At 41.6% G+C, this 26911-nt stretch overlaps 2 protein-coding genes across 3 annotated transcripts; one reads left to right on the top strand and one right to left on the bottom strand.

Annotated features, from left to right (window-relative positions):
• The first annotated feature begins 570 nt into the window (after positions 1 to 570).
• POGLUT2 (protein O-glucosyltransferase 2) lies at positions 571 to 14467 on the top strand. Its single transcript, XM_069879324.1, has 10 exons — positions 571 to 734; positions 4550 to 4755; positions 5155 to 5360; positions 6120 to 6197; positions 10794 to 10966; positions 11971 to 12208; positions 12777 to 12986; positions 13343 to 13432; positions 13969 to 14073; positions 14270 to 14467. Exons 1-10 carry the CDS (start codon positions 571 to 573, stop codon positions 14285 to 14287), a joined length of 1488 nt encoding a protein of 495 aa, XP_069735425.1. The 3' UTR covers positions 14288 to 14467.
• A 1662-nt stretch (positions 14468 to 16129) lies between these two features.
• On the bottom strand, positions 16130 to 22923 carry TEX30 (testis expressed 30). Of its 2 annotated transcripts, none has more exons than XM_069879292.1 (5): positions 22850 to 22923; positions 21104 to 21334; positions 19538 to 19594; positions 18153 to 18362; positions 16130 to 17070 (listed from the first exon to the last, which is right to left on the bottom strand). In XM_069879292.1, the coding sequence occupies exons 1-5, from the start codon at positions 22865 to 22867 to the stop codon at positions 16903 to 16905; spliced, it is 684 nt and encodes a 227-aa protein (XP_069735393.1). In that variant the 5' UTR covers positions 22868 to 22923; the 3' UTR covers positions 16130 to 16902. The 2 variants fall into 2 exon arrangements, with proteins under 2 accessions (XP_069735393.1, XP_069735401.1); XM_069879300.1 differs by having other exon boundaries at positions 16135 to 17070; positions 18153 to 18358; positions 19543 to 19594.
• Between the last annotated feature and the right edge of the window lie 3988 nt (positions 22924 to 26911).

Raw genomic sequence — 26911 nt, 5'->3', positions numbered from 1 at the left:
GGTCTCCCCTCAGCCTCCTCTTCTCAAGGCTAAACAACCCCAGCTCCTCATAAGACTTGTTCTCCAGACCCTTCAACCAGCTTTGCTGCTCTTCTCTAGACACACTCCAGAGCCTCAACATCCTTCTTGTGGCGAGGGGCCCAGAACTGAACACAGGATCCGAGGAGCGGTCTCACCAGTGCTGAGCACAGAAGGAGAATAACCTCCCTGGACCTGCTGGTCACGCCGTTTCTGAACCAAGCCAAGATGCCATTGACCTTCTTGGCCACCTGGGCACCCTGCTGCCTCATGATCAATACCCCCAGGTCCTTCTCCGGGCAGCTTTCCAGCCACTCTTCCCCTAGCCTGTAGCGCGATTCCCAGCCAAACCCTTGGAGCTGGCGGGCTGCTCAGGGGCTGGAGCAGCTCTAGGACCCCAACCCGGCGTTGTCCCAGCCCCCCCGGGAAGCGCGTCCCCGCTCCGCCCGGGAAGCAGCTGGGAGTGCCGGCCGCTCGCCCCTCCTCCCTCCCGCGGGGTCAGCGCGCGGCCCCGGCAGCTGCCCGCCCGCGGAGCCCTCCCCCCCCGCGCCCATGCGCGCCCCGTGGCCGCTGCTCCTCGCCCTGCTGGCGGCCGTGGCGGCGGGCGGCGCGCCGAGCGCCCGGCTCAGCGCCGTGTGGGGGCCCGGGCTGCGGGCGGGCGCCGCCCTCCCCGCGCGGTACTTCTACATCCGAGCCGTGGGCGCCGGAGGGCGGAGGTAAGCGCGGCGGCCGCGGGGCGGGGGTGAGGGGAAGGTCGGTTCCACTCCCACCAGACCGGGCTGCCCGAGGCCCCCTCCGGCACATCTAGGGATGGGGCAGCCGCGGCTCCCCGGGCAGCCTGTGCCGGTGCCTCGACGCCCTCATCGTGAAGAAGTTTATCCTTCTGTCTAGTCCAAACCTGCCCTCCTCCAATTTAAAGCCATTCCCCCTTGTCCTATCACCACAAGCCTTTGTGAACAGTCCCTCCCCAGCTTTCCTGTAGCCCCTTTCAGGTACTGGGAGGTCGCTATAAGGTCTCCTCGGAGCCTTCTCCAGGCTGAACAACCCCAACTCTCTCAGCCTGTCCTCATACGGAAGGTGCTCCAGCCCTCTGATCATCTTTGTAGCCCTCCTCTGGACCCGTGCCAACAGCTCCGTATCCTTCTTATGTTGAGGATTCCAGAACTGGTCACACTGCTCTAGGTTGAGTCTCACAAGGGAGGAATAGAGGGGCAGAATCTCCTCCCTCGCTCTGCTGGCCCCGTTTTTTTTGATGCAGCCCAGGATTCTGTTGGCCTTCTGGGTTGTGAGCACACCTTGCTTGTTAAGCTTCCCATCAATGAGCACCCCCAAGTCCTTCTCTGGAGGGCAGCTTTCAGTCACATCATCCCCTGTCCTGTATTGAAATGGAGGATTGCCCCGACCCAGGTGTAGGACCTTGCCTTTGGCCTTGTTGAACCTCATGAGGTTCACACAGGCCCAGTTCTCCAGCTCATAGCCTCCACTGGACTTGTTCCAACAGCTCCATATCCTTCTTATGTTGGGGATTCCAGAACTGGACACAACACTCCCAGTGGGGTCTCACAAGAGTAGAATAGGGGGGCAGAATCACGTCCCTCAACCTGCTGGTCCCTCTTCTTTTGATGCAGCCCAGGATATGGTTGGCCTTCTGGACTGCAAGCGTGTATTGCCTTGCACTTGGAGTTGTTGAACCTCATGAGGTTCACACAGGCCCACTTCTCAAGCTTGTCCAGTTCCCTCTGGATGACACGCCATCCTTCTAGTATAACTGCACCAGTCAGCTTGGTGTCATCTGCAAACTTGCTGAGTGTGCACTTGATCTCACTGTCTGTATAATTGATGAAGATAATAAACAGCACTAGTCATGATATGGACCTGTGAGGGACACCTCTTGTCATGGGTCTCCATCTGGACGTTGAGCCATTGACCACTACTCTCTGAATATGACCATCTAACCGATTCCTTATCCACTGAATGGTCCACCTTTCAAATCCATATCTCTCCAATTTAGAGAGACGGGTGTTGTAAGGGACCGTGTCAAAGGCTTTACTTTGGTTGTGGGACAGAGAAAGTTCGATTAAGAAGTCACGCTCCCTGCCCATTTCTGCCCTCCCACTTAGGAGGATGAAGCCTGTTAAGAAGGTAGCGGCAGAGCTTCCCCAGCGCCCTTCCCCAGGCATCACTGCCCCCTACTACGAGTGCGTGGGTGTGCAACTTCCCCCATGCTGAGCAGCTGCTTAAATGTGCTTCAGGAGGCATTTGGGCAACCCTTCCAGACACATGGTATGAATTTTGGGGTTGTCCAATGAAGGGACAGGAGCTGGAATCCATGGCAGCAAGTCCAGAGAAGGGCTTCGAAGATGATCTGAGGATGGAGCACCTCCCATACCAGGACAGGCTGAAAGAGTTGGTTGGGATTGTCCAGCCTAGAGAAGAGAGGGCTCTGGGGAGACCTTATAGGAGCCTTCCAGTACTTAAAGGACTCGTTTTTTATCAGGAAGTGCAGTGGTAGGACAAGGGGTAATGTTTTTAAGCTGAAGGAGAGTGGATTTAGATCAGATATTAGGAAGAAGTATTTTACCGTGAGGGTGATCAGGCAGTGGAATAGGTTGCCCAAAGAGGTAATGGGTGCCCTGTGCCTGGAGGTGTTCAAGGCCAGGCTGGATGAACAACCTCATCTAGTGGAAGGCGTCCCTGCCCATGGCTGAGGGGTTGGAACTAGATGATCTTTAAAGTCCCTTCCAACCCAAACCGTTGTCCATTCCTTGTGGGTCCCTTCCAACTCAGGACATTGTATGATCCTGTGATTCTGTGAAATTTTTGTGGGTCTTGGGTTTGAATCATAATTGCTGGATTTCTTGTAATAGAGCAGAGCATCCTGCTTCTCCCTCTCCTTGAATAGCAGCAGTCCCCCATCCTGGTGAGGGTGACTTTGCCTGCCCAAGTCCTGGCTGAACCACTTTCACCTTTTAAGTAGAAATTTACTCTGGATTTTCTCGTAGAAAGAGAAGGCTGAAGACTCCCTACATGGCACTTCCTGTGTATCACTTAGAAAAAGCTAAATAATCTTTTCGGAAGTTTCCTAGGCTGAGAGAGTTGTGCTTGTTTGGTCTAGAGAAGACAAGGCTCTGGGGAGACTTCATAGCAGCCTGCCCATGCTTAAAGGGGACAAACATGAAAATTGGGGAGGGGTTCTTTGTCAGGGATTACAGTGATAGGAAGAGAGGTAATTGCTTTAAGCTTAACAAGGGGAGATTTAGATCAGGTATTAGGAGGAGGTTTTTTACTATGATGATGGTAACTTTGTTCTCTACTTCCTTGAATAGTACCTGGAAAATAAAGTAAACCAGAAGCATTTTGCTTCTGTATGTAAAGTAACAGACTTATTAAGCTGTTAAAGTGAAGCTGCTTGTAGTACTTTTTTTTAATAGAATCATATAATGGTTTGTGTTGGAAGAGACTTTTAAAGATCATCTAGTCTGCCATGGGTAGGGACATCTTTCACTAGATTGGGTGCTCAAAGGCCCATCCAGACTGACCTTGAATGCTTCCAGTGATGGGGCGTCCACAGCTTCTCTGGGCAACCTGTTCCAGTGCCTCACCACCCTCCTTGTAAAGAATTTCTTCCTTACATCCAATCTAAATTTCTCCTCTTTCAGCTTAAAGCTGTTTCCCCCCCCAGCAGGAGAGGATACCAAGATCATAGAATCATAGAATCATCAGGTTGGAAAAGACCCATCGGATCATCAAGTCCAACCATTCCTATCCAACACCAGACCATGCCCCTCAGCGCCTCATCCACCCGTGCCTTAAACACCTCCAGGGAAGGTGACTCAACCACCTCCCTGGGCAGCCTGTTCCAGTGTCAAATAACCCTTTCTGTGAAAATTTTTTTCCTAATGTTCAGCCTGAACCTCCCCTGGCAGAGCTTGAGGCCATTTCCTCTTGTCCTGTCCCCTGTCACTTGGGAGAAGAGGCCAGCACCCTCCTCTCTACAACCTCCTTTCAGGTAGTTCTAGAGAGCAGTGAGGTCTCCCCTCAGCCTCCTCCAGGCTAAACAACCCCAGCTCTCTCAGCCGTTCCTCATAAGGCCTGAAGGATATAGCTCCCAAGATCCATTTGTCTGTATGTTCTCTGCCCTTCCCATCATTTTATGCTTGAGCTGCTACTAATGAAGAGCTATGCTGAATTTTTAAAGGTGCTGTGTTCCTATATAATCAAAGATCGTGTTTCCAACGTTGTTCAACATGTAGGGCACCAAGTGATTTTGGAGGTGCGTTCATGAGTATCTAAGTGGAACCTTCTTGATACATAACGCTTCTGACAGCGCGAAAGGGTTTAGATAGCCTAAAAAAATTCTCTTTGGAAAAATCATGCCTTACTTGTGAACATTAGGATGTGCTCATAAAGACCTAGCATTGCTCAGTGAAGTCACTGGAAATCTGTCACCTTGGAAAAAAAGGAATGTATCAGACTAAGAAAGCTGTTTTGGTTTTCATTTTTATTAAGCACCCACTTATTTTCTGGGTAGGTTCACTTCGTCACCAGGTGAAAATGCATTCCAGGTGAAGATCACTGCTCCTGATGAACAGTTCACTCGGGTTGGTGTGCAAGTATTGGACAGGAAAGATGGTTCATTCCTTGTGAGATACAGGATGTATGCAAGCTACAAAAACCTGAAGATAGAGGTCAAAATTGGAGATAAACATGTTGCAGAATCTCCATATATCTTAAAAGGTAAGAAGCCAGCTCTACACACAGATTTCCTGTCATGGCTTTTTCTCATCAACTGTCCCAGAATGTCTTCTAGGATTAACATAAGTTTCTGCAGAACCTCAGTACTTTTCTGGACCATGAAATCGTACCCGAATTATGGATTCATTGTAAGTGTCCTGCATGTACTTTTCGAAATAATGAAAAGAAACAAATGCTGTGAAGCTCTTGCCTAGCAAATACACATAGAGGGCTCAGGCAGAAGCTTGGCATGACTCCATTAGAGTAAAAAAAAGTTCAAATATGTCCATTTAAAGTTGCTGAAGGTTTGGCCCTAAGCAGTGAATGCTCACGCTTGACCTTCTTTTGTGATCTCAATAGTGTGACTTACTAAAAAGAAAATAATAATTGTGTTCCTGGTAGGACCTATATACCATGAAAACTGTGACTGCCCTGAAGAGGAGAGCAGTGCATGGCTGGAAGAGATGAACTGCCCTCAAACCATTCCACAGATTCAAAGAGACCTAGCAAATTTTCCCATTGTTGATCCAGATAAGATTGCAAAAGAAATTCCACAGAGGTTTGGACAAAGACAGAGTTTGTGTCATTACACCATCAAAGATAATGAGGTACGGAATGGGTTGATCTGAAGCCCATATGAGGATTTGGTTGCAAGGCTGTTTGGCTGTTCCCAGTTGGAAGTCTTCTTGTAGTCTGCTCTTTAAGAAAACTTCTTCTGCTTGCTTCTCTGTTCTTGAATACTTTGCAGTTTGTGTATGAGCTCAACAATATCTGTCCTACTTTGTAAAGTGCTTTTTGTCCACTTTACTACTGGAGGAACTGAAGCACTGTGAAAGCAAATTACCTTCCAAGCAATCAATATGAGTACTCGGCAGAGACCCAAGTCTTCTAAATGCAAATTCAGTTTCCCATTCTCTGAGTAATATTGCTGTGGAGTGTCACAATCATCTAATTTGGCATGTGCATAATTAGTTACATATGCATAATTCCGAGGTAAAGAAATACCATGTTTCACTCCACTGAGGATTAGAGCTACAGTTCTTTTTAACAAAACTGTACTGACTTCAGTAGGGTTTCATATAGAAATGAGAACAATGGAGCACAACAGAAATAGGCAACCAGTTTCTGTTTCCATGAGACAGAACTAAAACGTCTGCAAGAGCAAAGAATGCTTGTCGGTTTTTTTGGTCGTTTTTCTGTGATGAGCTAGAGAGATAGGACTTTTAAAGCTTCCCAGTTGATTCATAAATCTGTACAGCCATACAATCTGTTTGACTAGTTACTAAGTGATGAAAAGAGCTCTAAGTTGCGCCAGCCGTTCTCTGAAATGAAAACATCAGACCAGTAAAACTTCTGTTTATTTTCAGGTTTATATAAAAACATATGGGGAACACGTTGGCTTCAGAATTTTCATGGATGCCATACTGCTTTCTTTGACAAGAAAAGTGAGTACACTTGTACAGCCATGTCATAATTTATAGAAGCCTGGATGTAACAAATACACTTCAGTAGTTCAGTGTATTTGTTGCTATTTCTGTTAAAAACCTTTTCTTGTTCTTTGATTAATAATGGAAAGGTTAGATGGATTTTCTGTGAAGATGGCAGGTTCTAGAATGCTGTTTGATTAGTGTATGGAGTATCACAAATGTTAATTGAATAGCAGGTGTATGGAGTATCACAAATGTTAGTTGAATAGCAGGCTTTTATAAGAGAGTTTGATAGATTTGGACGAGTGTGTGTTATTTTCTACAGACTCAATAAATCATTATGCAGCATCTAATAGAAAATTCTGTCTCTGCTAGTGTATTTTACAGGATGACTGAAAAAAAAAATAGGGAATGTATATCGCTCTCCATTAAATTCCAAATGCTGAAAATAAGACAGGAAAGGTTGAGAAGAGTACCAAAAGCCCAAGAGGTGGCATGTCCCTTGACGTACAACCAAAAAGCATCACACAGACTCTTTCCTAGGGAAACACTGGAAAGAAACTGATGTTATGTACATGGTGACAGAATATAGCAGGGATGAAGTTTCAGCACACAAATCTGTCATTATGTGAAGACAGTAGCAAGAGAAATACGAAGATATCCAAGTTAATATCTTTTTTTACTGTAGAAGGACAGAGTGTTTTTTCTTTTTAAAAGGAGAAAAAGAAGAGAGGAGCAACTGAAGTATGGAGTTGTTCACCTAAAAAAAATTCCATGAAAATCTAGTAAAAAATAAACATCATTCTGTGATTCTGATTTATAAGCAGATGAAAGATAAGGTAATTGGTGTGAAACAACATGGATTTATAATATTAAATAGGTCATAACTATGTAATTTCTTTCTATAACAAGATAATAGGCTTCCTGTGTGGACGTCAAGTATCTTAATTTTAGTTGGGCTTTTGAGGGTAAGTCTCTCAAGTTTCTCATAAACAAGATAGGGAAAATTTGCCTAAAAAACTGCTTTAACCTGCTTGGAAAGCCGTACTTAAATAATAGTTGCCAGTGTTTCCAGAGAGGCAAAAGGTGTCACAAATGTGTTTTTCAGAGATTTCTCCTAGGTTCAATCCCCACTCAATAACTTTGTTATAATTTGACTTGTCCAGGTTTAGCCCAAATCAAGGAGCTAAACAATAGGCAGCTGCCCTGTCACCCAGGGACTGCTTCCCACTTGAGAAGGGGAATCTGGAAAAGAAAGGAATACCCGTGGGTTGAAATAGAAACAGTTTTAATAAAACAGTAAAAAATGATGTAATAATAAAACAATATACAAAGTGATACTCAGCCTGTGTAGTCATCATGAGCTGTGTGCTGCCATCAGTGAATGCCAGCACAGCAGTTCTTGCGAATGTGGGAATCACAGCACCAGAGGGATATGTGGGAGCAGGAGGACAAAGGGGACCCCCCCAGGGACAGCACCCATTGGGAAAAAGAGCTGCCCCTGGCAAATTTCCTGCTTATATATGGAGCATGATGTTCATGGTGTGGAATACTTCTGTTCGCCAGTTTATGGCAGCTACCCTGGCTCTGCTCCTCCCAGCTTTATACACCTGCTTACTTGTAAAACAAGGGAAAGTGATAAAAGTCCTTTGTTTCCTTAGCAATAATCTAAACCAGCAGTTATTTCCCAGCATTCTGCTAATGCCATAATCTAGAGAAAACAGTAGTTGCTGAGGAAAGAATTAATTCTGTCCCAGGTGAGCATAAACATTACCAAGGCAACAACTACAAATGACAGGTATTATCAACACTATTCTCACACTGAACTCAAAATGCTGTGGTTACTTAGAAAAGAATTGACTATCCCAGCCAAAACCAGGACATGACTGAATGATGGACTAGAGGATATGCTTACTGAATTTTTAGGTAAAAAAAATGAAAGAACCTGCAGGTACCTCATGGTACAGCATCATAATTAAGAATTTTCTTAACAAGTAAGAAATATTGTATGGAAAAATAGACAAAATAAAGTGACAAGGGCAGAATACTACACAAAGGGTGGATAAATCATATAGTTATGGCACCTGTTTAGGGAGTGCATGGTTACAGTATCACAAGTTTAACATGAGTCAACAGTGGCATGTTGTTATGAAAAGCTAAACACATACATTAATGGAACAAACACGTGAAAGAAATGTAAAGTAACCTTTCCACTATATTCAGGATTAGTAATGTATCAGTTATGCTACTGTGTCTGCCTTTTGGTGTCATGCTTCAAGAAAGATTGTTCAATTACTGAAACCGCACAGGAGAATTATAAGAATGACTAGACAAGCAAATGAAGATTCGTTTAACTGGGGCTTGTTTCATCTAACAGTCTAAAAGAAGCCATAAATGTAGCTTTTAGTTATCTAAAAGACTGCTTGTGGAAGATGGAAGTAAGCTGTTCTCTGTGTCAGCAGTTGGACAAGAAATAATGGAATTAAAGTGCAAAGATATTTAGGCAAAATATTGGAAAAGATTTGCTAATTCCAAAGATAGAAACTGCTTACAGACCTAGAAAACACAATTATTTGTCTTATTTCCATTAAATACTGCCACAATTTCTATTAAGACCATGTCACTGAAAGACAACAGATCTGTGACATTGGAGAAGAAGGTTTAACCTGTTGAATGATTTTGCCATTTGGCACGTAGACAAAATATTTTTTGTAGCACTTAGATGTTCATTATAACCATTAGATGGCACTGTGCTAACAAAATTTAGTGCTGAAGATTAGAACACGTAGCCCTTTGAAATGAAGGTACACATTAAAACCTTTTATGTTGGTCTGTATACTGAAGACAAAAAGTACTGCTTTGGCTCTGTCATTAGAATTTATGGATGTCTCTGCCAAAGGTTTTCACATGTTGTCAATTTAAAGAATATCTTCAACCATTTAGGAGGGTGTTTGATATTTGGCAAATTATTTATTCCTCTCTCCATGAAGCTAAATTAAATTAGAAACTTAAGGAAACCACAGAAGAACTCTGAAATAACAGCCTATGGCCAACCATCCTGATCTGAAAAATAAAAGGATTTGAGAAGAGAACTGCTTTGATGCATACATATGATGAGGAGTCAGCAATAGGTTTAAATGCTTTATTTTTAGATGTATATTTAATTTGAGAACCTTTAGCATTTGTAATTTTTCTTTCTTCAGAGAAGGTATTCTCTCATGTAAATATTAAGATAGTTGATGGTAACACTTGAACAAAATGTCCTGATCACACATACAGAATCATGATTTCTGAATTAGCTGCTAGTAGTCAGGACAGAGATCTTGGAGTATTACAAAAGTTTTCTAAAAATGCCAGTATAATTATCAGATGTTCGTAATAGTCAAATACCCAATTAAGTCTTATTAAAGCAGGAGGCAAAACCAGAATAAAAAAAGGTTATGTCACAGTATAAATCCTGTGACAGGCCTGTCTTGTGAAAACAGTGCAGTTCTTATTTCAATTTCTCAAAGCTACACAGCCAGAAGGCTGTTCAGGCGTGCAAAAGACATGCTAATTGTACTGGGATACTTTTGCTTTGAAAGATACAGCTGAAGGGGATGCAGTGGAGATTTATATTTAAAAAAAAATCAATGTCGTGAAGAGGGTGAGCTAAGTATAGATACACCATCAGTTCTGCACTGACACATTCCTTCAGGTTTCTGTAAAACTCAGTTATGTCACCCTCAATGTTCTGCTCACCAAATTAAAATGTCCCACTATTTTAAGTTTCTCACAAGGCAGCTTATCCACCTCTGTCTCTTCCTTTGTTTGCAAATACCAGAACGACACACAATGCTCAAGTTGAGGGTGCATCATATAGCAGCAAAGTTATGTGTTCTGTCCTGTTGTTACAACATTTCCTGGCCATCAGTAGCATTTTGCTTGCTTTTTGACTGTGACAGTGATTTCAGAAATGACTCTGTACTACTCACTGTTTTATATAAGTGACTGTATTATGCTTAATAACTAACACTTATATTGCTTATTATGCTTATTATTAAGCACTTATTATGCTTAATAACCCTAGCACTGACTAAATGTGGTCTTCCCACAGTGACTGTTTATTTATGTTGCTTCTCTTCTGTCATCACGTACACACAGGGCAAATCAGTTCACTGATGTAACAGAAAACAAATATGCCACCCAATAGCAATTTTCCATACAGTTAACGAAGCGGTTCAACCTACTTTGGAACTATGAGATTGCTTAGTAGATCCCGGTGCTAGCCTGGTACAAAGATTGTGTTGCCAATCACGTGATGTATAGCAAGAAACCATCATTTGAACTGGGGTGTTCCTATCCCTTAAAAAAAAAAAAAAAGTCCAGAGAACATTTATGTGACCTTGTACAAATCTATTAAAAAAATTATACTATTTTGTGGACTTTACGCTGTGGTCTCAGTACTTCTAACATGTTTCTAAACTTTTAACAATTTATTCCAGGTACACTAAGTATATTAGAACCCTGGCTTTTTTTTTTCCTCTAAATGAGGTTGTTTTGTCAAAACACAAGATGCCAGCAGAAGAATACTGCTCTGTATTAAAATGCATTTGTGCATTTGCTTCTGTTTAGGTGAAAATGCCAGATGTAGAGTTTTTTGTTAATTTGGGGGACTGGCCTCTGGAGAAAAGGAAGTCCCCACAGAACCTGCACCCTATCTTCTCATGGTGTGGGTCCAGTGAGTCAAAAGACATTGTCATGCCAACATATGACTTAACAGACTCAGTTTTGGAGACTATGGGACGGTAAGAAATTGCTTAAAATTTTCACAGAATTCACAGTGAATGATCTTCCAAAAAGATATCTGTATTAACAGTGTATTAACTAGTTTTATTTTTTCATTGAGATATTGGCACTCTGCAGGTAAGCAATAACTGCATAATCACTATCTTACCACTAACCAAGTTATGTATTACAGAACACAAATGACGTGTATTAAAATACTTGGCTGTTTTACTTTAAAAGTCAAAATTAATCTAAACACAGTCAAGACACTTAAAACGGCACTTAAAGAGAATGTTTCAAGGATAAGTGTTTTGTTAGTTTGCTTTATTCCCCCCACAATAAATGAATGTATTGACATCTGGCCTAGCCTCTTTTTTTTTTTCCTGGTTTTCCTCGAATCTCTTTTCTGTAGCTTTTAAAGCCCAGCGTAGCCAGACTTCTCGACCTAGGACCTACCATCTCCCATTTTGATTACTTATCATAACTGGTCTTTGTAACTGCTCTGTTGCTGTCTTGAAATACTACAGAGGCAGCTTTTAAGAGATCTTTGTAACCCACTTTGAATCTGTTTATAATTTCACTGTGTTTAGTTCAGGTTCCTTATCTTTTATTATCAAGACTCTTCCTAAATTTGCTTCCCCTTACTCCCCCAGTTTATGTGTTTTAATTTAGTGAAGTTTTTAGAGAAGTGAAATATGTTGCATTAAGCTAGCTGCATTACCGTGCACCACCTTCATCTGTCTGGCAACCATACCCACTTTTAGGTACTCTGTTCTATGACAGCTGAGAGGTACTGACACACACCATGTTGTCATTGAACTGATGCTGTCTTGCCACAGGCCTGTGAACTTGTCATTCCTTACTACTTCTGTTACTGCAAAAATACTGGTACTGTACATATACAGGTGTGCTCATGACTTAACCTTCATCCTTGGTATTTGCCTGTTGGTACTGTAAATTCTTTCAAGTAATTGCACAAAGTTTCCAGTAGGCTTCACTGTTAAATTGCTTCTTTCTCCTCCAGAGTCAGTCTGGATATGATGTCAGTTCAAGCAAATACTGGCCCGTCATGGGAAGACAAGAATACCACAGCGTTCTGGAGAGGACGTGACAGCCGCAAAGAGAGGCTGGAACTTGTAAAACTTAGCAGGAAATATCCAGAGATCATAGATGCTGCCTTCACCAACTTCTTTTTTTTCAAACATGATGAAAGCCTCTATGGCCCCATTGTTAAGCACATTTCATTTTTTGATTTTTTTAAGGTAAGCTGCTAACCAGTTCTCACTGTTTCCCACTGTCAAATAACTTTGTATATATTATTGATAATAAAGTGATTTTTAGTTTTTCAGCACAACACCAGTAACAAGCATGAAAGCATCCCTCAGTGGGATTAACTGTCATACAGCTCTTACACTGATAACAATGTTTGATTTACATCAGAAGGTTCTGTGGAACCTTGTATAATCTATATAACTCCAAATTCCTTTTTATTTCTTTTTCCTGATTCAGCGATCAGGACTACTAACATAACTAACATAGTGGGAAAATCAGTGGATGAAGTGGCACATCTACCCGCACATCCAAAGATGAGCGTCTTAAGAATTTCCGGAGAACTTAATTGATGAAGAGGGCATCTCTGTGTACCCTGCACTGAATTCCTGTGATGAATTCCAAACTAAATAATAAAAGCTACTTAAACATTGATGCTTGCCAATCCTACATTTCTCAGTATCAGCAAGTCAGTAATACCATTGCCCTCAGATTAATGCAAGCTAACCTAGCTACTTGGATCTTCTGTTTGTTAATTAGCTATGGTCATTTTCTTTCCAGTATAAATATCAAATTAATATTGATGGCACAGTGGCAGCGTACCGATTGCCTTATCTACTAGCAGGAAACAGTGTGGTGCTAAAGCAAGATTCCATCTATTATGAGCATTTTTATAATGAACTGCAGCCATGGAAACACTATATTCCATTTAAAAATGACCTGAGTGATCTACTGGAAAAACTACAGTGGGCAAAAGAGCATGACGAAGAGGTAAATAAACATTTAGAAGTACTCAGCAATGCTTCTAAACAAAATAGAGCAGAAAGTGCATTTCTTTAAAATGAATAAAAACCTATGAGAAGGCTTAAAAATTATTGTAATCGCCTCTAAAATAAGAAAAACTTCTTTAAAATACATAATTACTGCCCTTAGTTTGAAATAATTTGAACTTTGGAAAAATTAACAAGTATTATTGTAATGCCTTTTAAAATTAAGAATGCTTGAGTAAAAATAAGTTATCCTAAACTGTCAACACTGTACTTAATTCCAGAATCAATACTAGCATCCTGAAATAACTACTATTCTTTGAGAATGTAAAAAAAAAAATCTTGTATTTTCTTTGACAGGCAAAAAATATTGCAAAATCTGGACAAGAATTTGCAAGAAACAATCTCATGGGAGACCACATTTTCTGTTATTATTTCAAACTTTTCCAGGTCAGTATACTTTTAATGGCTGCTACCACAAAACCAGAAATCCCAGAATTAATTCAGAGCAGTGGAACTGCTGGAAATTGGCTAGTCCAGTACTTGAAGCCAAAAAGCAAGCAGCAGCAGTTAAGAACTTCCCTTGGTTTAAAGGATTGCATGCAGTTGTTTCCTATGAAAGCCCTTAAGACTAGGCTGGCACTTTGAGACAAGCAGTCAGATCCCACGAATCGTGATCTAATCTGCAAGAATATGTTGCCCACAATGATCAAAGAATTCCACGTCAGATGCAGGCCCTGTGAACCACAGCTGAAAATACCTGTGCATTAGCACCGAGATATTGAAACTCCAGTGAGGCGCCCGAAGGGGCTCCTGTCTGCAGTTAAGTATCAGCTTACCCTGTCTGTGACACAGTTTAGCATAACAGATTGTGTAGCCCCACAGTTTTTTACAGAATTATTCAGCTGAATCAGTGCAGTATTTACAACCAGATGTACAATCTAACAAGTTTATGAATTAACAAAACTTTCCTCTTTTAAATCCAGGAATATGCCAGCTTGCAAGTGAGTGAACCAAAAATCAGAGATGGGATGGAGAAAGTGCAGCAGCCTGATGATGACCTTTTTCCTTGTACCTGTCACAGAAAAAAGGTACAGTACCAATACTGTTAAACATAAAGTGCTGGGTGTCTTCAGTTCACATTCATCCAAATCAGAACAGCCATCGGTTATCAGAACATGAATGTCTATCAAACTTAGAAACATTTCTCAATGTATTTGCAGGACTAGACTGCTAAAACTTGAGTTTCCAATTAACTGAAAAATGTTTCTTCTTTCTTGACTGTAGGCCAGAGATGAACTCTGACAGATAGAAATAAAATTCAGAATGCCTTCTTAAGAAAAGAAATTTGAAGTATAATGCCAATGGATATTATGAAGTTTACTGTATCGTGATCTACGTACAGAAGAAAACCAAGTGCCCCTGTTTCCTTTTTATCATGCAGTGGTTGCAGAACCTTGTTTGAAAGCATTTTTATAGTTTTTTTTTTAAATAAAAACCATATTTGTATCAGTCATGCGTTACTGTCCTGAGATACCTTGGAAATGCAGATCCCTTGTACTCATTCAGAGTCTATTCATAGCACGTTCTGCAAAAAACAGTAGATAAGAATTGTAAACCTACTCCCCCACCCTATGTAACTATCCAAAGTTCTTTTTCAGACTATGGCTTTGTTCCTTATGAGAGAATCAGTATTCTCAGAGACAATGATGTGGGTCTGTAACATCATCTTTTTAAGATGAAGGAAAAAACTTGGCACTGTTGGACACTTCAGGAGTATTTATTAGATCAAAGTTTTAGGTTCCATATGAGTTTTCACAGATGCTTTGTCTGTGAACCTTGGACTCTTTGGCAGTATGAAAAGAATCAAGTATCACTGAGCAGTGACTACTGAAAGTAAACCCATCATTGTTTAAGCAGTCTGGTCCGATTTTAAAATACTTGATACCAAGTAATTCAACTGTTCTGAGCTTATCAACATCTGAAAATGATCCATAGGTAGATTTAAAGTCAAGTCTAAATTAATCAAATTCTAAAGTTAGCACCTATGTTTCCAGTCCAAAATGAGGATTTTTCTCTGCAACACAGCTAGTCAACTTAAAAACCACATGGTTACTCTCTTTACAAACAGTTAAATGTGTGCTATGCTTACTGAACATCATCACAAGTGTTCTTAAGTCTTCTTGTGAAAAACAACAGGAAGAAAATTGCATCTGATTTTCAACTTTCACCTTCCTATTATTTTCATTATAGTAAAAGCAAGCCTAAGGAATAGATTGTTTGATCATGTGGTAAACAATATATGTTATAATTTAATTATACTAACCTAGAGCCTTAAATAGATCAGATAGTCTTACTTTGGTGTTGTATTGTATAAAAGATCTAAGCATCTGACCAAAACATCACTGAAATCCTCTTGGCTCACCAGGACTGACGCGGCATACATTTAAGCAGCTTTGCACCCTCACACACTCCTCCCAGGAACAACCTCCAGGTTAAAGCTGCCTGTTCACATTCAACTAGTCACACTGCAGCAGCAAGCTGCAAGCCGTCAAGATGCAGGTTTTAGAGAGCATGAGACCGCCATCTCAGGAAACAACATCCAGATAGTCTTCTCAGGACCAACCAGCTATTTCACCTTGGGGATCACCATTCAGCTGATGCTGATGACTTGACTGGAAACAATTAATATATTTCTATAACCTGTAGTGATACCAACAGGTTACTTACGGCCCATGATGGGGAAGTCTACAGCTGCAAGTGCACACACAAGTGTTTTATCTACTCTGCAATATCAGAGCACAGTTGAAGACCCCAGTTCCTCCTGCTAATGGGCAACGAGGCCCAGACCCCGACCTGTCTCTGCTGACAGAAGTCTCCTGCAACATGTCATACCTGCGTCCTCCTCAACAACTTTCTCCACCAGTATAAGCCTAATTTATCTTTTATCAGGTTTTATTCTTCCATGTCCATCCCTCCAAAGGGCTGCCATGATCAGAACTTTACGCAAGGGAAGTTGCTGAAAGGTGACTTCAAAACTGATCCATGTTCTTCCGTCATGCACAACAGTGCCTGCATTACCTCCTTACTCAACCCTGCACAGGCTGAGCATCTGGCGCCTTAAGGTAGTGACACTATAACGATGGGATATTCCCTTACCTGCACTGCTGGTTTTGAAGTACAATAGAGGGACAGGATACGGCACCAAAGCAGAGTAGCACAACCCAGCCTGGCCAGCCTTGGGGAACATGAATTCTCACAGAATTCTACAGATCAGTAGCTTTTCACTTCAAACAAGTATAAAATCAGCAATATACTCAGAAATTAAACGCATCTTAAGATTTGGTTTCAAATAGATTCTTTCATATATATATATATGTATTTCATATTTGGACTAGACATAACAATTTCTTCAACATGAGAGTGGTGAGACACTGGCACAGGTTGCCCAGAGATGCTGTGGCTGCCCCATCCCTGGAGGTGTTCAAGGCCAGGTTGGATGGGGCTTTGGGCAGCTTGATCTAGTGGGAGGTGTCCCTGCCCATGGCAGGGGGGTTGGAACTGGATGATCTTAAAGGTCCCTTCCAACCCAAACCATTCTATGATTTTATATTACTTCAAATATCAGTCAAAAGCATTTACTTGTTAATGCAGAGCACTAAGTGTTGTATACAGTTATTTGCATAGAAAGAGAGAAAACAATGCTGCTACATTATTAAATATTTGGTAAGTTTTCCATCCTTCCTTTAAAAAGTTCTTTATTGTTTTCTGTAATTATTTTCATTCACACAAGTGTTCTATTTGCATTTATACTTAGAACTCTGAAAAATATCTGTTAAAAAATATCTCTCTCAGAAATAACAAGCTCTGATTTGCTATATTTAGGAGAAGATAAATGGCTTAAACACTGCAAAAAAATTCTACTCCAGTTCAATATTCTCTCTAAGCCAAGAAAAAACTTGTGCATTTATTTCTTCCATGACATCGTCTGTTGTTCGTCCTTTGACTGCCATCCCATGGTTTGCTTTATCAATCCAATGGATTTTTTTAGGGGCTTTCATTTTTCTTGCCACATCTTCTAGCAGTTGCTAGGGAGAAAATAAAAATGAAAAAGTTAGAAATCAGCTGCAACAAACTGTGCAACTCGTAGATGTCTCTCACTGCTTTTGTAACACATAATAGGCAGCTCTTAAAGCGAATCTGCGTGCACATTAAAAACATGTTGGTAGAAATGATGTGATGATAATGTGTTCAGTAACAAAATTCGCTCCAAGGTTAGACATCACTCAAACACAGAATAGCAGAAAATTAGACCTTAAAACACTGCAAAAGTCACAACCCTGTGCAGGCTGGCTCCTTACTGCCAGAGGAAAGTACTAGCAATAAAATAACAGGATTTCTTATGTCAGACTGACTTGGTTCAACTCTCTCAGCAAACAGATCTAAGAACCAGCTCAGAAAGTCTTAAAGATTTCCCCATTAAGAGGACAGTCCAAGGATCTGCTGGTTGCTAGCCTGAATTATTTTGGAGACAATTCCCCACGAAAGCATTATGACTCCTTAGAAACTGTCCAAGCATGAAAAATGCCAATTGCACGCACTCCCAAATTCAGGCTGAACTGTTCAAGGGCAACAGACGCCTATTTGCAAGAAAACAAGGCAGAAAACCACTATTCTTATCTCTACACACCTGTTCATCTCTACAAAATTGGAGCTTTTTACCACAGATGTCTGCTTGTAGGTAGAACTGCTTTGCCAAATAATTTATCATGAAAACATGATGAACACGAAATCAGTAGCACAGAACAGCGTTTGTGTTCTGTAACCTGAAATGGTTAAAATAGAATAGCAAGTAACTTGCTTGTCCCATAGGCCACTTTTAATTTGTACAATCTTATTCTATCAAAAAAGACAAAATATTTAAATTGGCAGTATTTTAGTGGCCTAAAGTGGACAATCGAGCACAATCCAGAAGTTTTAACAGCAAAATAAAGCACCCCCAGGATTCCTCACGTCTGACAAAAGTTTCCTACCCTAGGCTTCCTTCAGAAGATAAAATATATTTAGAGAAAGCTGTTCATCAAAGTCACAGCTGTGTATACCAGTGTACATGTCACTCACACTCATTCCTATTCCTCCATACTGCCCCTTGATTTACAGTAGTACTTACTTTTTCACACATCTCATCTGCTGATCCTGAGACAAACAGCACTGGACACCTGATAAATAATAAATCTTCATCCCGGAGCTTGGATTGAAGTTTTGGTCGATGCAATGGGTACGATAAACATACCAGACCTTGAATGTAGTCATCATCATCATCCTGGCTAAGCTGACGTATCACAGAGGCAGCAGCTCGTGAACCCATGGAACGGCCTTTCTCCCATGTTAAAATAAAGGAAAAAAAGTATATCTGCTGTCACTTCATCTACATACTGCTTGAGTAAACAACTCCTAAAACCAATCCAGTGTATTTCAGTGTACCAGCAGTACAAAATGCTAGGATGCCTTTATTCATCTACTCCATGAAAAATATGGATCCTAATTTCAACATTTTCTGCTGAAATATTTGTCCGGTTATATTACAATTTCACATCCCCATTTATAAAAGAAGGGGAGAAGAAGAAAAGAAATGGAAAGGGATCTTTTGCAATATTGGAAGGAACAAGAGCCCATCCTGGGGGCAGAGGGAAGACAGGGACATGTCCTATGCTCCAGTCCTTGAGATCTGAGATAGCAATGCTATTATCTTGTATAATATTTTTTCACACAACCTTAACCTGCTCAAAGTAAAAGTTTTATGTGCCTTATTCCCAGAACAAACCCAGTAGGTGTTTACACACAGCTCAAACTTCAGCCTAAAAGTAAAAGTAGAAGGGGCAAAACCCCAAAATAACAAAGTGTGAACTTGTACCGTGAGGTCAGTCAGTAACAGCAAGGGGATACCAAAAGATCTCCTCAAAGAGAAGGCACAGGAGCTGACAATGCTCTTTAATTGAGTGTTACAAGTGGCTGCCTCCAGTGGGATTAACTTCCATCAGCGCAGATTTGGTTTCACTTAGTCAGAGAACGTTCAGAGTTTCCCATATCAAGTTATTCCTAATTACACCTAGGCTGGATGTTCCCATTTGTGACCCGAGAAGCAGTGCTGATCAAACCAGTTGCAAGAGAGCTGAGCTGCACGCCCACCCCATGCAGCCACCAGCTCCAGAGCTGTTAGCATTCGGCTACAGGTTAAGACAAACAAACACAGATCTGTAACTAGGCTTTGCACCTATGTTCCCATGGCAGTCAGTGGACTGCTAATCAATTAATGAAGGTTATAGAGCATTCAACTCTCAGCAGACAGGTAACTTGCTCCCCCTACGCAATACAGACTAGTGGCTGGAGTTAAAGCAGCTTGTTCCTGCATTAGACAGAAAGCTTTTATTGCCCACTTCAAACTGAAACCTCAATTGAAACTTCACTGAAGTGGGCCAGACTTCAAAAACACTTACTTGCAGATTGCTATCATTAGAGGAAGTATAAGAGAGAAAATTATGGATAATAAAAAACAATACCTGCAAGGAAGACACCCGAAAGTTTATAATCATCAGAAAGCTTTAAGTATTCCTGAAGAAGTAAGATGAAGAGAAACACCATGAATTAGAATTAAGGCAGCTGAGAGGCAAGGATTTTTGTAGCTACTAAACACAAAATGGGAAACTCAGCACTGCAGATTACAGAAAGAACAGATACGTAAAAGTTATCTTGTTTCTTCACACAAAGGATTTCATAGCATTTTGCAGTAACAACATAATGAACTTCACATTACCGCTCAGCAAGTCTAAAATTTCATATGCCCTATTAAGTTGCCAAAACATATTATTATTGTGTATCCACTTAGTTCTACAAACAGACCCATGTACACACTTCGTGCATCAAATGGCAAAATAAGTTAGCAAAAACGCCCATCACTGAGGCTGAGGTCACGTATTTCCAATGAAATGTTTGACACAATCAGTTGTGTCTGACAGAGAACATAACATAACATTCAAAAAAAATTTTTTTGACAACTAGTCAACTAATTAGACAACTAATCATATGCTTTCTTATCAGAGTCCTTTATATTATCTTCACACAGCAGCATATTAATATGAACTCACTAATGTCATGCTTCTTCAAAAAAGAATGGAGAACTGATCGCCATTAAAGCCAACAAAGTCTAAACTCAAATTAATGTACATATTATCATAATGACATCATATACATGAATTCCTTAAGAACTGTACTTAGTACCCCTATGAAAATGTCTGATGCTCAATGCAAAGCGCTCAAGCTACCTTCCCATGCCCCAGTAAAAGTAGCTTATCAAGAGAAAATTTCCACTCTTTCTCATACACTGCAGAGCTGGAAGATACTCTAAGCTGATACTATTCCAACAAAAGGTTGGTTGTTTTAACAAAATCTAGGTATGTAGGAACATCTTATATAATGTAGCAGCAGGAGAAAGAGATAAATACATATTAGACAGTTAAAATTTATTTGGACATCAAAGACTACTTGGGTTCTAGGGCTCCCATATGCTACTCGCAATCTGTTCTGCTTCAACTCCTCCTGTGACCCAGAGTCCTCTACTCTTTCCCCAAAGTCTTGTCCTCTCAGCTGCCAACTCTCAGAGGCACAGCAAAACTCCCAGGCCAGCTGCTTCTCAAAACAGCTCCCAAAGCTGCATGTCTTAATCCTCTTCCCCTTCACCAAGCCTTCCCAGAACACCTACCTCTTGTTTCAATCCTAAATACTTTTTTCTAGCTGTTTTTCCACAAAAAGTCCTTGCTTTCTTCGCACCCTTTTCTCCAGAGTTTCTTTCTCTCTCTGAGCTCAAATCCAAAAATACATATTTGCTGCAGCCGTTCTAGCTACTGCATGTATAAAAACTGCTCCTGCTGTTCTCCTTATGGGCAGTTCCATTCAACTAACCATAATTTCTCATTTTCCCATTGCTGTTTGACTAATAATAGCACATGATAATTTAAGAAAGCCAGAAGCACACAGGATTTGGGTTTTTTCTGTTTGTTTGTTTGTTTTTCAGTTCTGTGCACCCACACATCTAAGCTTTGGCATAATTAGGTCACTTCTTACCACAACTGCTTTGAAGGCCTTAGTCCTATAAGCAATATTAAGGCCTTTGCAAGTAAACCGCAGGCACAGAACTCCATGGGATGCAAGATAGGCTGCCAAAGATACTAAGTGGGGATAATTCATATCTCCTCCAGCTCCATGGGTAAGAATCACTCCACATGTTGATTTCTTCTCAGGGACAGAAAAGATAGCATCAAGATATTTGTTTCCAAAAGGTATCTTCACTTTAACCTAGAGATGAAACAAATCCCAGTACAATTAAAAGAAAAGGAAGCATGTTTCCAGTCTACACATTATGATGAAAACCAAACTAAGAAAGAAACAAAAAAAACCCATGCTATCAGTGGGACATTCTAACATTTGAAAACCACAACTGCTTAGACAAAACTTAACTGTATTTCAGCTTAAATCAAAATATTCCACTTCGAAATATTCCACATACTGCGTCATTGGGGAGCAACTGTTTACAATTTGTTAGAAGAACATTTACTTTAGCTTAAATCAAAAATATTCCACTTTCTGCAATAGCAATGACTTCTTGTATCACTATCTCAAATGCAAGGTCAGGCAGAGCTGGCTCCAAAGGTCCAAATGAGCAAGAGTTTTAACTGTTGGGAAGTTCGTAATAACATTAAAATTAAACCTGGGAAAGTAATAGAGTATGTGTAAATTTTTGGGAGAATTTATCCAATGCGTGTGAGTGGGAAATATGTTCTGTCCCCAGCTCTTGTCTTGCTGCACGTGACTGATGGAGATCACTCCCTTGCATTGCCCAGGCCTGATAAATGATGCTCACTCTCTAAAACTTCAAAATGAGTTGTATGGAGTTTATTTGCCAGTGTTTTTGATGTCCCCAGGCTGCAGGACCTGACGCATCCAATCACAGAATCATAGAACAGTTACGGCTGAAAGAGACCTTAAAGATCATCTAGTTCCAACCCCCCTGCCATGGGCAGGGACATCCCACTAGATCAGGCTGCCCAAGGCCCCATCCAACCTCACCTTGGACACCTTCAGGGACGGGGCAGCCACAGCTTCCCTGGGCAACCTGTGCCAGTGTCTCATCGCTCTTATGGTGAAGAAATCCTTCCTGACGTCTAGCCTAAATCTGGCCCTCTCCAGTTTATATCCACTCCCCCCAGTCCTACCACTACAAGCCTTCATAAACAGTCCCTCCCCAGCTTTCCTGTAGCCCCTTCAGGTACTGGAAGGTCGCTATAAGGTCTTGGAGCCTTCTCTCCTCCAGGCTGAACAAGCCCAACTCTCTCAGCCTGTCCTCATATGGGAGGTGCTCCAGCCCTCTGATCATTTTTGTAGCTCTCCTCTGGACCCATTCTAACATTTCAATATCCTTCTTATGTTGAGGATTCTGGAACTGGACACAATACTCCAGGTAGGGTCTCACAAGAGAGGAACAGAGGAGCGGAATCACCTCCCTCGCCCTGCTGGCCACGCTTCTTCTGATGCAGCCCAGGCTGCTGTTGGCCTTGTGGGCTGTGAGCGCACACTGCCAGCTCATGTCGAGCTTCTCATCCACCAGCACCCTCAAGTCCTTCTCCGCAGGGCGGCTCTCAGTCACATCATCCCCCATCCTGTACTGACATGACGGATTGCCCACACCCAGACGCAGGACCTTGCCCTCGCTGAACCTCACGCGGTTAACCACCCATCCCCAGCCCCGCTGCCGGCTCCCCTCGCTCGGGCCCCCGACGAGCCCCTTTCGCCCCCCTCCCCCACCCCCATCACCTCCGCCGGCCCGCTCATCCCGCGCCCCGCGCGTCACGTGACCGGCCGTCCTGCGGGCGCGCGGTTGGCCCCCGGGCGCGAGGCCACGCCCACAAAAGGGCGGAGCCAAGGACCCGGCTGTTGCGGATAATGGCGGGGGGGGGGCGCAGAGACACAGAGTATCGCCCACAGGGTCAGGCTGCCCAGGGCCCCGTCCAACCTGTCCCTCAACCCCTCTAGGGATGGGGCATCCACAGCTTCCCTGGGCGACCTGTGTCAATGCCTCACCACTCTCATCCTGAAGAAACTCCTGCTTACACCAAGCCTAAATCTGCCCCTCTGCTGTTTGTACCTGTGAGAAACACACATTCACTGGTGGAGTATTGAAAAGGATAAAGTCTTTGAAGCAAAGGCAATAATATTATTATTTTGCAATTTGGCGCTGAATTGGATGCCCTTCTAAAAAAGGTTTACAAAAGCAGTGGGTGTATATACTCGTTTTACACAAAGGACCGTGTAAATCCTTGAAGAATGTTTAATTTTTTTAGGTTATCCAGCCATTGCTTCAGGTGATCTCCAGACCTAACCCAATTATATCACACAAGACAACTAAGCATATCAATGGATTTTTGCAGCTGTAAGGGAGTGTTTATTCTTTCAGGTTATTTATCCATGTCTGGAGATTTCATATTATCTCTTGATACAAGGGAGATTTATATGACAAGATAATTAAACATAAAAACCAGCTGCAGCAAAACTTATCCGTTAATTCTCACATACTCATAGCCCCTAGTCCTATCACTACAAGCCTCTGCAAACAGTTGCTCCCCAATGACACAGTATGTGGAATATTTCAAAGTGGAATATTTTGATTTAAGCTGAAATACAGTTAAGTTCTGTCTAAGCAGTTGCAGTTTTCAAATGTTAGACAGAATGCCCCTCTAATAGCATGTTTTCTCTGGAATGGTGTTTTTCAGATGCTGTTCTTTCTCTGAAAATGATAACGTATTGTGTTTAGTATGATCTATGCTGAACAGATGTCTCTTCTGGAATCACCTCTGGAGTTTTCATCTGTCTTCAGGCCAAGGTCAAGCAGAGAGCTGGAGCCAGCTCCAAATTAGCAAGAGTTTTCACTTCTGCAAAGTTTCATAACATCAAAATTGTTCCTTGGAAAGTAATAGAATATGCATAAGATTTCTGGGAGAATTTATACCTATGCGTGTAAGTGGGAAATACATTCTGTCCCCAGCTTTTGTCTCGCTGCACGCGATGGATGGAGATTGCTCCCTCACATTGCCCAGGCCTGATAAAGGATGCTTGCTTTAGAAAAGTCCAAAATGAGTCTTAGAGGGTTTTATTTGCTGGCATTTTTGATATCAGGGATGGGGATGAGGCACATAGGGAGGTGGCAGAGGTGCTTGGCAGGGAGGCACCTCTAAACTGATCTTTGAGAGAAGCTGGGCACTTGGGACTCCTCTGGCAAGGACCTGGTAGCTGAGGGTTATCAGCAGTGCCTGAGTTGCCTGCTTCTCCCCACCAACATGGCTAAGTGCCCACTCTGTGGGCATAGGGCACAAGTACCACCAGAATCATTAAGGTTGGAAAAGACCTCTAAGGTCATCCAGTCCAACTGCCAGCCCAACACCACCATGCCTACTAAATCATGTCCTGAAGTGCTACATCTACACACTTTTTTAACTCCTCTAGGGATGGAGACTCCACCACTTCCCTGGGCAGCCTGTGAGAGTGCTTAGCCACTCTTTTAGTAAAAACTTTTTTCCTAATATCCAGCCTGAACCTCCCCTGGCACAACTTGAGGCCATTTGCTCTCATCCTACCACTTGTTACTTGGGAGAAGAGACCAGCAACCACCTTGCTACAACCTCCTTTCAGGTAACTGTAGAGAGCAATAAGGTCTCCCGCAGCCTCCTCTTCTCCAGGCTAAACCATCCTAGTTCCCTCAGCTACTCCTCATAAGTAACTGTGTTTTTAAAAGCTGTTGACATCATTAAGAAGCAAAATGTTGTAATAATCATAGTAACCAGAGATAATTTTAAAAAATTATGGTTATTTAGTTGCTGAATTAACTAGGGGTGAGTTATGCTGTTTGGAGAGTTCACACCACTCCTCACAAAACAATTTTTATTCACCTATACATGGAGAACATGGACTGCTAGTGATAACAGAAGAAATAAAGACAATTACTTAGGAATTGCTTGGAAAGTCAGGTCCTCACTGGCTTCGAAGACTATGAATACAATCCTTACTATGACTTTTGTGTCTGGAGTGACATCAGGCAATTTTTTTGGTACCTATCAGAACACTGGATCTACATGGCATTCACAAACAGGAGAGGCAGACTGCATGGCTAGCATTCTAGGTACCCACATAACCGTTGTCTCCTGGGCTGTGCTTTATTGTGCAGTAAAAAATTGAGTGTGTTCAACAGTGTCTTAAAAACAGTCTTAAATTGATGGAAGGTAGCATAACTATTCTACAACAATGCTTATGGTGTTTATGTATTGGTTATTTCACAGATATATAAAAATATTTTTTTCTAATATCCCCTGAGGCAAGGTATTTAGTCAGAGGTCGTGTTTTCTTCAACTATCAGTGTATAAAATTCATAAATTAAGGTACCCTCTTACTTAGCTGATTGAAGATGCCATCACCAAGTCGAACTGTTTTTCCATGTGTTCATCTGCTGGAAAATAAACATGCTCTGGCTTATACACTGAGTCTCTTGCTGAGACTCTCCTGGCTGGATATTATCAAACACGGGGATCCAAATATTGCAGCCCTCTGAGAAATGACCAGGCAGAGCAGCTTGAATGTACTCGCTGTCTCCATGCCCATCTCTGGCATCTGAGCACTGCCAGCCTCATGGTCAAATTCCCAGCCCAGGCACAGTTACCATAAAATGTGTTAAGGGCAGAAGTGGAGAAGTTCAGTTGTAATCAAGCAGAAAAAGACATGGGGCAGTATTTGTCTAAATTTCCACCTTGTCTAAAACATGTCAAGCTAAAGTGAGATGTGAAAGCATAAAGCTGAGTGAAAGGCACCAGCACAGGCTGTGTGAGTTCTACGCCTTTCACTGGGAACTGAACTGCAGATGATGTTAAGGCAGCGGCTCCTTGAGCCATAGCTCACATCTGGGGAGTCCAGCAGACTAGGAGAAAGACTTCAGAGTAATGGCATATTAACTTATCTTGGGTGGAGATCATGCTATAGTATATTAATACTTAACACCAATTAAGCCTCCATAAAGAAGATACTTACGAGGTTTGAGAAGATTTGTTGTTCTGAAGCACTTACAACCTCAGCCTCAACCACAACCTCAATTCAGAGCAAATAAAAGCAAGAAAAAGAGCTAAGGAAAACTTCATATTAGTTTTCTATTTTTTCTTTGTCATTGTTTTCTTTCCTTTACCTAATGGATACTTATGTGCTCTGCTATAGTTATATTTTTTATGTTTTTTTTCTTCTTTCTTGGTTATTTTTGCATTCTCTCTTTTATTTTCACTCCCCCTTCAGTCTACCTGCTGTATTTCTCCTGCTTTGGATTGTTCACATGCTGTTTCCAGGACGGGCCTTTTAGAATGTGTATCCTGTTAAATCTGTAGGTTTCTAACCCCTTCCCACTGCAAAACTACTCTTTTACACTTTCTACATACAGTAAGCTGCTACCAGTTTACTTCCTATTTTCTCTGTTCATTTTATTCATCCTAATATCCCTTTTAATACTTAAAACTCTGCTCTGCATAAGCATAGTGTTCAAGGTAGGCTAGCTAATATGTAGTGGAGTCCTGAGCAATGCAAATGACCATGTGAGTAAATGGAGAAAGGAGAGACTGCCATTCTTTAATCCCCTAGTCCATGGGAATAGGGTTGGCCCAGTCTATTTTTGTTATACTTTTTCTGCAATAGCTTTCCTTCTGGAAGATAAGGCTCCTTTATAGTGGCCTAAGTGTTGCTAGTATGTCAAAGGCTGGGAATTTATATATAAATATATATATATTAGATTCTAATTTATGGCTATATTTTTTGTGGTGGATAAATGATGTTTTTATTAATTTCTGCATA

The sequence above is a fragment of the Phaenicophaeus curvirostris genome, chromosome 1 (assembly GCF_032191515.1).
Source record: "Phaenicophaeus curvirostris isolate KB17595 chromosome 1, BPBGC_Pcur_1.0, whole genome shotgun sequence".
Lineage (NCBI taxonomy): Eukaryota > Metazoa > Chordata > Aves > Cuculiformes > Cuculidae > Phaenicophaeus > Phaenicophaeus curvirostris.
Note: the sequence above shows the minus strand (reverse complement) of the source record. Positions and strands in the feature narration are given on the sequence as shown.